General features: G+C 38.5%; 1 protein-coding gene across 1 annotated transcript; it reads right to left on the reverse strand.

Annotated features, from left to right (window-relative positions):
- Window positions 1–769: 769 nt before the first annotated feature.
- Window positions 770–12,696, reverse strand: arpp19a (cAMP-regulated phosphoprotein 19a). Its single transcript, XM_079620597.1, has 3 exons — window positions 12,465–12,696; window positions 5,140–5,259; window positions 770–3,218 (listed from the first exon to the last, which is right to left on the reverse strand). Exons 1-3 carry the CDS (start codon window positions 12,507–12,509, stop codon window positions 3,033–3,035), a joined length of 351 nt encoding a protein of 116 aa, XP_079476723.1. The 5' UTR covers window positions 12,510–12,696; the 3' UTR covers window positions 770–3,032.
- Between the last annotated feature and the right edge of the window lie 371 nt (window positions 12,697–13,067).

The raw sequence follows: 13,067 nt of genomic DNA on the forward strand, positions 1-13,067 counted from the left end.
ATAACGGTCCATAAGGCTAGTATTTAGGCTACTGTTAGATTTGACACCAAACCAATGGAAAAACAGTATTTCTCAAAGAAACAACAGCAACATTTAATAATAATAATAATAAAAAGCTTAAGTAGTAGATCAGTAAGATCAATAATTGCAGCAGAATAACCTTTAAAAGGGGGTTTCGTTTTTGATGGAGGGAAAACTGCCATTTCTTCAGTGGTTTCATTAACTTTTTCATTAACATTAAAACATATGTGCTGCATCTGTAATATAGACATAATTTCCATTAAACAATCATTTTCAATGGAAAGAATTGGAAACCAAGCAAACAAAAGTTATATTTTATAATAATGGACTTTTCTTGACAAATATGAGCAAACCAGGGTATGGAAAATATGTGTTTGTCCTCTTGGTCTTTTATTCAAAATATCCACAAAATGTGTAACCATTAATCTTTTTATTTATTTATTATCATTCTACATAATTATTTGTTACTCAAATATATTTGTGTCTCTTCCTTTAATACTTTGTGCAAACCCCCCTTTGCCAAAATAACTGCTCTGAATTTTCTGAAGGATGTCTCTGAGACTATTCCTCCATTCTTCAGATTCAGAGCTTTATGGTAACGGACTCTCTTCGTCGGGTCATAGATCAGTTTACATCAGAATAACGAAAAGGCATGCCATGACCTCTTTAAAGGTTAAAGACTAGGCCAATTTTGCTCATATTTACCAAGGGTGACAATATTTATGCAGGACGTTTTCTCTCTTTTTTTGCCCATGAACGTGTTCAGATTTTTTTTTTACTTTGCTTGTCTCTAGAATGTTATAGAGCAAAACAAAGTATATAGGCCAGAAGAAAATAAATTAAATTTAAGTCTTTCCAATATGTAAAGATAAAAAAAAAACAGAATAACCGATGTTCCTCTCCTCCACTCAATAAATGTTTGACTCTGCCATTAAAAGCACTTTTGATTAATCAAAAAAACAGGCTATGCTTTATAAGTGAATACAACTGGCATACGATTCCATTCCACACACACGTAGTGATACACTGTAAGTAATATAATGCTGATATTATTCAATATTACAACAAAAAGCCCATTACACACCATAGTTCTTGTCTTAGACTGTCATAAGCCTTCACCTTATGCATATTCTGTTCTGAAAGACGTAATACAATATGACATTAGGATGCGTTACCATATTTCCTAATGATTGCAAATCATGATTGCATGATTTTTGGAATCTGTGAAATGAAGAGAGTCAAATAGATCTTTTGCTTATAAAAAATAGACTCAAAACCACAGAAGGTTTGCAAAACTATTTTATTTACAAGTCAAAATGGCTCAAAAGCGGCCACAGTTTATGCTCATGCAAACCGTGGACAATTTACTGTAGTGCGACGATGTGGTGTGAGGAGCCGACAGGCGACTGTCTCCCTCCTCTGCATAGAAGACAATGTACAGGAGATCTCATGGAGTTTATTACACATCAGAAGGTGAAGTATCCTCACTGCCTGGTGTCTACAACCAGACACAGATGATGCGTGATGTGAACGTGTGGCGTTCTAGAACTGCTTGCCAATCTGTGTGTTGGCACTACATCATTATAAGGCTTTAAGCTCTATGATACAAGGCAAGATGACAGCAGCCTCGGAGATCTGCATTACATGCTATCAAACATGACTAACCAAGTGTCCTTCACTTAAAGCTGAAGCATGACAAAAAGAAACGAGCATTCTCATGAACGAAACGGGGTGCAGATCAACCACATTATTAGAGATTACTTTCAATTCATTATCGATTCAAGCAATTAACTCCGCAAAACATGGAAAAAGTTCACTCTGAAATGAAAATTCTGGTACCATTTACTCACCTTTCTGTCATTCTAACACCACATGACTTTCTTTGAAGCCATGTGATCAGTCGTAATAGAAAAAAGCTGTTACATTTTACAATAAGGTTCCATTCGCTCGCATTAGTTAACTACATTAGTTAAACATGAACTAACAATAAAAAAATAGCATTTTGTAATCTTTAACCAACAATGAACAGTGGTATTTTTATTAACTTTAAGATCCATAAATACTAGAACAAATGTATTAAATTATTAACTAATGTTATTTAACGGGACCTTATGTAAAGTGTTACCCAAAAAAAGCTTTCAAATCTCATTCATGCATATTTAGACTTTGTTCGATTTTTGTTTTATTTACGGTGCTCGTGCGTTAGCGCCAAATGCTAACGGTTGCTGCATTTCTCATGAATGATTGCAATACATGATTTGAAGGTTGAGTTATCGTACAGCTTCAAGATACAAGTCTCGTGAGGAATATTTGCTGTACTTTTTTGAAATTCCTAGAGGTTTACAGCCCAGACCTTCTTTGATTGAAAAAGAGCAGCTTGGACATTCCACTAAACATCTTCCTTTTGCACTCGCCAGAGGAAATGAAGTCATACGAGTTGAGTAAATAATGACAGAATTTTCATTTTTTGGTGACCTGTAGTCCTCGAAGCCAGAAGTCTTCAAACCTAAATCAAACACACCTGAACAAGCTAATCAAGCTCTTCGGGATCACTTGAAAAACACACTGGTGTGAAATTCAGTTGTGCTGAAGCAGGTTACATATACACTTTGCAGGACAGTGGGTCCCCGGGAACAGGGTTCAAGACCTTTGCTCTAAGCAGTGGGTAATACAGGAATGGTTAGAATTAAATGCAGAACATCTTCTAAAATGCTGTTTGCCCTCACTCACTAGCAAATATGTACACTTTCAACTACATACTACGACACATTTAAAATATCAGAGGACCTTTTGAGAACTTTGAGAACCGCCTTTGGAGCCACGACCCAACCCATCTCACAGACAGAGCGGCATCACAGCCCTGTAACATCTGCAACTCTTGAATATTCAGTGTATTTTCAGATAAGACAGGAAACGAAAGAGGACGAGGGCAGGAATGCAGGATCGGAGATAAATGTGGATGAAGACTGAGACAGGAAGAGGGAGTGTGGAGTGAAGGACACCAGCAGGTATCAGCCTGCCAGTTTGCTGGCCACCAGAGAGGGTTTCCTCTGCGGCAGGTCCTGAGGGGTGGGGATGTGGTCTCCGGTGATGTGGTCTCCGGTGATCTCGACCTTCTCCATCTGTGCCACTGGGAGCTGCTTGTTCTTGGTCTTGGCCTTCGCCATGTTGTAGTCGCCCGAGTCAAAGTATTTTGGCTGGGAGAGAAAGCAGTCGAGGAGAATTTGTTTGAGTGAATCATGGCACAGGAAGTGTTTTATTTCTGTTCCAGAGCACTTTGAAAGATGTTACACTGGAAATATACATAAACATATTCATGCCACTGAATGGGAATGAAACCATGTTTAACAAAAACTAAATAGAAAATTCTCAACACATTTTAATGTAATTTTACTCCCAAAAAAGGCCAATCAGAGGCATTTGTCTACAATATCGGTCAAAAGTTCAGAATTAAGATTTTGAAAGAAGTTCTTATGCTCACCAAGGCTGCATTTGTTTGATAAAAGCACAGTAAAATCAATAATATTGTGAAATATTATTACCATTTAAAATAACGGTTTCTATTTGAATATATTATAAAATATAATAATTTATAACTTTTTGTTTTTCATTTTGCAGCATCATTATTCCAGTCTTCAGTTACGTGATCCCTCAGAAATCATTCTAATATGGTGGTCAAAAAACATTTCTTATTATTAAATGTTGAAAACAAGGTTTTGCTGCTTAATATTTTTGTGGAAACCATGACACACTACCATTCATTCAAACGTTTTTTAATTTTTTAACAATTTTATTCAGCAAGGACACATTAAAGTGATCAAAAGTGAGTAAAGACAATTAAAAAGTTAAAAAATATATATTTTTTCAAAAAAAAAAAAAATAATAATAATGATAATAATAAGCAGCACATTTTTTCTTCAATTTTGGTAATAAGAACCACTATTAATAATTGAGCACCAATAATAACTGATTAAAAATTCAGCCCCAAATCAGCATTTTATGGCTCGTTTCCACTGAGCGGTATGGTGCGGAACGCAATTATTTGCGTTTCCACTGTCAAAAGTTGTGAATGGTACCAAAATGCTGAATCGTACCGTACCACTTTTTGGGTACCCTTCCGTTGGGGTACCTAGCACAGTGGTACGGTACTAAAGGGTGGAGCTAGACTCGCTGCAGTACGTTGATTGGTTGACAGAGAATCGTCACTTGCGCGTGCTACAAGGGGAATGGCAACATTAAAAGCGCCATTTTTTAATATACAGGTGAAATATAAAACTACTGTTATCGTGTCACGAAATGTAGTTTTAAAAGTTTTTTAGGCGAGAATGTAGTCGTTTAAAGCTCAAATCTGTGGTCTATTTATAAAGACTGTAGTGGTTAAACATGAGATATAATTCGTCTTGTGTAGACCTAACAGCGATCTTTGGTCTCGTGAATCTATAATTCGTTCCCTGGCCAATCGTTTTGTTTGAGGGCTAAGTGAAGTTTCATATATTTAGGCTATTTAACTTTACGTTAGACTAGAGGGCTGAATTTGTACATTTGACTGAATTGTTTGCTTTATTTCTTATTGTATAGCTTCTTGTACCTTTTACTTATACTTTTATAATGGCTATTATTGATCAAACTGAAATTTAAAGGAACCGTATGTAAGATTGTGGCCAAAACTGGTACTGCAATCACTTTCAAATTACTGTAGAGCAGTGTATGGTGCTGGAGACTGGAGTAATGTATGATGCTAAAAACTTTGCCATCACAGGAATAAATTATATTCCCATTTTTACTAGGCTATAATATCCATTACATGCCGCCTTGGTAAGATAAGACACTTCTTATAAAAACTTTTTTTCTTTTAAATCATAATCATCCAAACTTTTGACAGGTAGTCCACGACCGAGTTTACTTTTCTCCTATCCATAACACAGTTCCCATGCTATCTGTAGCTCATGACTCAAGTCACATGACGCTGTGATGTTCTACTACCGCCAGTATAAGACCACCAAACACCTGTGATCTGTATCTCTTATAACCCAGTGGTCTAAAAATAAAATAAAATAAAATAAAAGGGTTTTCATCCCACCAGCAGGAGTAGAAAGAGAGAGTATGAATGAATCTCACCCCCTTCTGCAGTCTTTTTCTGAGGAGATCGGATCCTCCGGGTTTATTACCCAGGTGAGGGTATTTATCCTTCAGTTTGGCTTCCTCCAGTTTTTCTAGACAGATCTTGTTCTCCTCCTCCTGAGAGAAAACACACACATCACTCACATATTTAAATGCGATACATTTAGGCCATACTGGAACCATTAAAAGAATATATCAAGGACTCACACACAAGGGAGTTTTTCTAAACAAAATTCTGAAAAAATAAATCATAGATGCTTGCCCAAGATCTTATTATTAGGAGATATCAAGCTCAGCGAAAGTGTAGCTAACGGTCAAAATTAATCGCATTATAGTCTTGACGTTTTCAGAATTTCAGAGTTGTGCGACAGTCTATAGGCGAGTTCGACTTAAAGCAGCTCTGTGCAGACTGATCAGTGCATGACAGATGCAAAGCATTCTGGTTAGAGAATTTATCTGGAGTTGTTTGCACTTATTAGACCGTAATAAGTGCAAAACAGTGCAGAAGGCACTCGAAATTAAATGTAGTTTTAGTTTGGCTAAAGGACACAAAACATGCAAAGAGCAGAAAAACTGATGTCTTCTCAGTTAAAAAGCAACACAACAACGAATCTTAAAATCGGGCACACAGAGATTTTGTGTTTACACCATTATTTTGTGAATACGCGCTGGTATTCAGTGACATGTTTCGTTTTGAGGTGGTAGAGCAGATTAGTCGTGTGTGTTACCGAACTGTTGCCCCACACACTCTGTATAGTTTGCTGCTGCTCATCGGACGGCTTAAATCCAAACCAAGTCCAAATAATGGATGTTGCACCGATCTTTTTCACCAGCTCCTCCGTTTCGCTTTCAGTCATGTTTACTCAAGATGACGACGAATATATGATGCGTTTCAGCCGGTTGCAGCTCATGGCTCTAAATTTCGCGGGTAGATTGCGTCATCAACATGCATTATCGCGATATCGTAGGCCAATTTTGTATCGTTTATATCGCATATCGTTTATATCGCCCATTACTAGTATTTGTGTGAGCGTTCTGTGAAGAGTGAGAAAGGTTTCTATTCACGATATTCGTAATATGTTTTTGGAGCTGTAGCCAATCACAGACATGTTTGAGGAGCATGTAAACACAACGGCCAATCAGAGGCATTTACATTAGCCACGGATAGTTTGTTAAGCGTGAGCTCTACACATTTGTAGGATGCCTTAGTTCAATTAGGACATTTAAGTACCTTTTATAAACGTGTCCTAGAAAGAAAAAAACATTACTGGAGTGCATCTTGAGACAAAACAAGTCACTGGCATAAGTTACTTTCTGTTAAAACGGCTCAAACTTGCATTTTAGTCTGAGACTGAGCCCTGAAACATCCTGACCACAGGAATTTAAGAAGAAAATATATATATATATATATATATATATAAATAAATATAGCTGCAAGCAGCGATTACGGGCCCAAGCCGGTGGCACCGCCACCCTGGTGCCTTTAGTTTCACTAAAGGCACCGGGCTGGCGCTGCCACCGGCTTGGGCCCTCCATCGCTGCTTGCAGCTATATTTATTTATATATATATATATATATATATATATATATATATATATATATATATATATATATATATATATATATATATAAAGCCGCCACCCCGTTGCCTTTCGGGTTCCTGTGCACGACGGGCAATAACGTAACCCCGCTTTGACTGTCGAGAAGAAGTCTGCTTTAGAGCTTGCATCAGTGTGAGTTAGAGGATGGATACCCGACCCGAGCCCGACGGGACCCGCCGGTACCCGACGGGCCGGGCCGGGTTCGGACAGATATTTAGAAATGATGTTGGGGTTCGGGTCGGGCTCGGTCACATCAGCGCGATAAGGCATTGAACATTTTAAATTTAAAACAGCTTATTATGTAGGTAGCCGATGTGCCTGATGCTTTCACTTGATGCAAACGTTCGTTTTTGTGATTAAAATACATGTAAAATATTACCATAACATCCGTCTTCCTGTGTGCGGACATTTGTTTATGTAGCCGTGACAACGAAACGCGTGCATAATGTGCGCGCGCCAGGTGTTAAGAGCGCTTGTTGCTCCGCGCGCTGATGCGCTTGTCCTGTTGACATTTCCGATTGCCTTCCTACAGTTGCTTAATAAAAGCGGGCTTTCCACACAAAAAAACGTACAATTGTCATTAGTATGAGAAAAAAATGGGATTTTAACTGTCGGGCTCGGGTCGGGCTCGAACATAAATATCTTTATGCCTGTCGGGCTCGGGTCAGGTTCGGTTACTGCTCTGTCGGACGCGGACCAGGCTCGGACTGAAAAATTTGGCCCGATCCGCACTCTAGTGTGAGTCTTTCTGCTCCCCTCCAAACACACACAGAAAAGGGGGGGGCTGTCTGTGTGTGTGCCCTCCCTCCCTCCCTCCCTCCCCACACACACACACACACACACACACACACACACACACACACACACACACACACACACACACACACACACACACACACACACACACACACACACACACAGAGAATGGCAGGGGGAACTCTGTCAGAGAGAGACAAAACCACATTCAAACCAAAATATCTGACTTCCTGTTGGTCGGAACTAATGACTGTAAATGAGAAAGTTGTCCGGATCGATAAGCACAATATACAGACCGAGTTTTGTGACTGTAGGTAAAAATAACCCACCCACTTTAGTCAAAAGTATCTTGAAAGTAACACACTTCCTGCTGCCAGTTGGTGGCGCTATAACTTTGACTCACAATAGTCACATCCATGTGATCGCCCTCTTACAACAAACACACTGCTGAAGTTTCATCAAGATCAATAAATGTATGAAGACGTTATAACACATTGTGTTTTTCTTTTCTCGCCATAACTTCGTTTCCTCGCCACGGCCAAACCGTTCGAGATATCAAAAATCCGTCCGCAATTTAGCGTCCACAATGTCTTTACTTCATGCTGACCGAGTTTGGTGGCGATAGGATAATTTTTCTTGGAGGAGTATATCAAATTCCAGGGGCTTGCATTTTCATACAGCCCATAATAGCCGACTTCCTGTTGGACTGGCGTAAAACTTAGAGCACGAAAGTTGTTCGGCCCGATTAAATCTATATGTGTACCGAGTTTCATATTATTACATGCAAACGTGTTTGATATATGGACCAAGTTTTTCGGACCACGTTCAAGGGGGCGCTGTTGAGCTCCCCTGCCACGCCCGGGTACCAGCTTCAGCCCCGCCCTGATGGCCGCAGGTTCTGACCTGTGTGCAAAGTTTCAAGAGTTTTCGAGCACGTTAAGGGCCCCAAAAGTGCCCGAGAAGTCCCACACAGCAGAGAAAGGGTTAAAATAAAGCCCCCCTCCTCTCTCACACACACAGACACTGAGAGAGACTGGCAAAATTCCCATCAAATCACATTCAAACCAAAATATCTGACTTCCTGTTGGTCGGAGCTAATGACTGTAAATTAGAAAGTTGTCCGGCTCGGGGAGATAAATATAAATACCGATTTTTGTTACTGTAGGTAAAACTAATACCCCATTTTTGACTAAAGGTGGCGCTACTGAGCCCCTCCACCGCGCCCGTTTCTGAAACTTCACACATGCCTAGTACCTAATAAATCTGATATGCATGTTGAGTTTCATGCAATTTGAAGCATGTTAAGAGCCTCAAATGCACCCAAAAAGAATATTAAAGTTTGATGCGTTGCCATGGCAACAGTATTTAAGATATCAATAATCCTTTCACAGGTCTACATCTGCCGTGTGTTTACATTATACAGATGAAGTTTGAAGCAAATCGGGTAAAAATAAGAGGGTGATTTCAAAGCATTTTGAAAGTGACACACTTCCTGCTGCCAGTTGGTGGCGCTATAACTTTGACTCACAATAGTCACATCCATGTGATCGGCCTCTTACAGCGAACACACTGCTGAAGTTTCATCAAGATCAGTTAATGTATGAGGATGTTATAACACACTTCCTGTTTCCAATATTCGCCATAAATTCGTTTCCTCGCCACGGACAAACCGTTCGAGATATCAAAAATCCCCTCGCAATTTTGCATCCTCCATGTCTTGACTTCATGCACACCGAGTTTCGTGGTCATCCGATGAATTCTCTAGGACAAGTGTTTCAAATGCCAGAACATGCGTTTCCATACAGCCCATAATAGCCGACTTCCTGTTGGACTGGCGTAAAACTTAGAGCACGAAAGTTGTTCGGCCCGATGAGATCTATACGTGTACCGAGTTTCATATTATTACATGCAAGCGTGTTTGATATATGGACATGTTTTTGAATCCCATTCCAGGGGGCGCTGGCGAGCCCCCCTGCCACGCCCGGGTCCCAGCTTCAGCGCGGCCCTAATGGCCGCAGGTTCTGACATTTGTGCAAAGTTTCAAGAGTTTTTGAGCACGTTAAGGCCCCCAAAAGTGCCCAAAAGGTAGTAAAATAATAATAATAATAAAGAAGAATAAGAAGAAGAATAATAATCCTTAGAAAAACAATAGGGCCTTCGCCTTTTCAAGGCTTGGGCCCTAATTAAAATACAGGCATTGGGCAGTGTCTCTCTAGACACAAACACCACCACACACTTCTAGTGGACCATAAGTAATGACTGAGAGGCATTATTTTTGTACGAGTCAATAGTTTATTTTTTTCTCTCGAAAATCCTACATAGTGCACCTTTAAAGGGGCCCTTTTAAGCTTTTTTGCTTTAGTTAGCTAAATTTAGTGTGTAATGTTGCTGTTTGAGCATTAAAAAGATCTGCAAGGTTACAAAGCTCAAAATCCACTCCAAAGGGAGATATTTTATTTAACAGAATCCACTTAAGAGCTACAACGAGCCACGTTTGGACAACAACGTGTTTTTTCCGGATCTTATGAAGTCATAAAGTTCCTCATTTAAATAATTCCCTCCCAGTCCCACAGAATACGCAGAAAAGTTGTCGAGGCCTGGTTGAGCTGCATTAGAGAAGATGAAGAGTGTTGTTGCTGTTTTTTCCATCCCGGAAGAAGTTTGTCTTAAGGCTGAAGACCTTAGAGTAGTTCAAATTAATTTTTGTTCCTTAACATTATAAACATCCTAAACGTTTGTCTGTGCGCTGCACATTTAACAGAGAACAGAAGACAGACAGAGTAGAATGCTTTTATACGCACAAAAGCTTCTCCTGAAAGACGTAGCCATCCATTCCCATTTTGTCTATTAGAGGATATTCAGGATAACATCGTATACAAGCAACAACAACAACAAAAAACACAACACTGAAACATCCTGTGAAATCCATACTTGCAAAGTACGTAGGCTACATTAAATACGCTCTGCAAGATCCTCTTGTTCGTTAACATAATCGGAGTCTGAATCGGGTTCGAAATTGATGCCATCCTTAATATTTACATTCGAGTAGAGCTCACGGTTATGAAGGGGGCGGGACATTTTTCCCGAATACATGCTAAGTGGTGCCAAATCACAACACACTGGGCCAGCTAACCAATCACAATATTTTTCGTATTTCGGAAGGAGGGGCTTCAGCGAAAACGACACGTTCGAGACCGACTGGGGATGTAATAATGTAAAATATGTGAAAAAATAATGTGTTTTTTGAACAATCAAGCATGAAAACATTACAATATACCCCAAAAACAAAAAGACTTTATAAAAAGGCATACTAGGACCCCTTTAAAGATAAATTCCTCTCCTCGACCCCAAATCCATGCCATTGGCTGAGAAAGCTTTTTTTATGGGTACTCTAAACTGTGCCCAATTAGAAATTACGGCAAATCGGGTAAGCTATTTATTTTTAATCCTGGCGTAAACCGTTTTTTGGCCAGTAGGTCCAAAACCATCTTTTACATTATATATCCCATTATATTACTTTAAATAAGAAATGTCAAATTAAACATTTCCCTTTCTTTGTGCTTTCCATTGACCCTTTTAACTACTTAACCTACTTGGCATAGCACTACATGATTAAGAAAAGCGCTGTTTTGATTAGGCTAACTAACATTAGCTAGAATAAGATATCCATATAATATGGTACGTTTTTTTTAAACGGGCATAGAGGATGATGATTCTGGGGGTGATACGATCTTGCATAATCTTGGAAACAACATTTTTTGATTGGTCGAGCAGCATTCGAAGAGTGCTTATATTTAGTCAAACTCTGACTGGTACTTTCATTGTTTATACAAGCTTGATTGTACTAATGTGGTTCGAGACTGTGTGCAGCACTGAGTTAAAAAAGCAGAGCTAGGCCTATCTTTTCTTGCAAATAGAAGAGGTGGTGTGAATGAATTTGCCTGAAGCTTGTAGCGTTTTTTTATTTATTATTATTACTCAGTGAACAGTGCAGTTTCTCTCAAAATGTTGATGCTATGGCTTCTTTTAGAACTGTTTTAATAGGCAGAGAATAAATATGAACTAGCTAATTTGTCAAATTCAAATTATTCAATATTAACTTATTTTTATGTATTTGTTAGTATCGAGCAGCTGTCATTACCTAAGGCCTCGTGTCTCCATTCAAATTATGGACATATTGATATTCAGAACAACAGCTTGTGCGAAATTGCTCAGGTGTCACATTTTTAAATAAATCAAGGTCTACAAAGAAAATTATATCATATGCTCAAATGTTGAAAAAAATGTCCATTTCATTTTAGTTTTAGGACAGCATAAACTGAAATTTGATTAGGAACTTTCTAGAATGTATTCATTATTTACAATGAAATGATGGTGCTGCTATATTCATTGTTTGGTGGTTCAGAATTTCATCATTCTAAGGTCTTTATGTACAACTATACTGATCTCCTTTATGTATACATCCACAGACTGTGACAAGATGCAGGTTATAAAACACATTTAAAGTCGATATATTGAATAGCCTACTGTTCAACAGTTAACTTAGCCTCACATGCTAACCGCTAGCTAACATCATCACAACTCAATCTAGAACAAAACAAACCAACTGCAGCATTTTTATGAATCACATCTCAACATATATATGTATATTTATCTATCAGGTGGTTTAATACCGCTAGTCATTTCAAAGATTCAATTAGAATATTGGTATTTAATCTTAGAAGGCCTTTATACATCAGTGGAGAGCAGCAGGCTTGAAACAATGTTCAAATACACTAGCCAGACAGAAAATAAAGCAATCATCACATCTATCACCGATATCACCGTAGGTTTTATACACAAATTGCATTTTATTCGATGTCTCTTTGATTCTATCGGACTTATAGTCTGTAAATACTGTTAGCGGAAAAGCTTAAATCTGACTGACTGCAGCGGTTTGATTTCACAATCTTCAAATATACTTACTTTCTGCTCCTCCACATTCGTTTCCTCAGGCTTTGTGTCCTCCATTTACTCTGATATGATCGGTCTGTGATGTTTAAAAAATCACAATCTGAGCTCCTGATCTGCGGAGAACTCTAGTGTAGCCCGCTCACGAATGTACCAATCCTACAAAATTGAAGGCGGGATCATGAATATTAACCACGCAACAAGACGTTCGCAAGTTGAAGGCTTATGAATAGTAATTACGTAACGTAGAGTTTGCTGGACGAACACATGTGTTTTTATTATTAACGAAGCAAATACAAACAAAACAGGTACAGTGTAAAATCTTACTACAGCCCTACAGAGCATATCTTATAAAAGAAATACATAAAAGAACAGAAGAACATGGAGCATGTTATAAATGGCATTTACATGTTCAAATTATTCAATAAGATTGATTGTAAAAGAAGCCAGTTTCTCTGCATTCTTGTAATTAATCAATAATAAAGAGTTATAAAAAAGTTTCAACTCATTCCTCCAATGAGTAATGTTAGGAATTGTCTTGAAAAAACGACATTTATGAATGAAATGTTTACTTAACAAAATTACATTGTTAATGCCAAAATCATTGTGATCATTGCG

This window comes from Phoxinus phoxinus (assembly GCF_949152265.1).
Source record: "Phoxinus phoxinus genome assembly, chromosome: 8".
Taxonomy (NCBI): Eukaryota; Metazoa; Chordata; class Actinopteri; order Cypriniformes; family Leuciscidae; genus Phoxinus; species Phoxinus phoxinus.

What these genes read in the sequence shown, in the direction of transcription:
- arpp19a (XM_079620597.1), bottom strand. Translation starts at nt 12,509, where the DNA reads ATGGAGGACACAAAGCCTGAGGAAACGAATGTGGAGGAGCAGAAA. An exon ending in CGAATGTGGAGGAGCAGAAA is followed by an intron (nt 5,260 to 12,464) that starts GTAAGTATATTT and finishes GTTTTCTCTCAG; the next exon opens with GAGGAGGAGAACAAGATCTG. An exon ending in GAAAAAGACTGCAGAAGGGG is followed by an intron (nt 3,219 to 5,139) that starts GTGAGATTCATT and finishes TTTCTCTCCCAG; the next exon opens with CCAAAATACTTTGACTCGGG.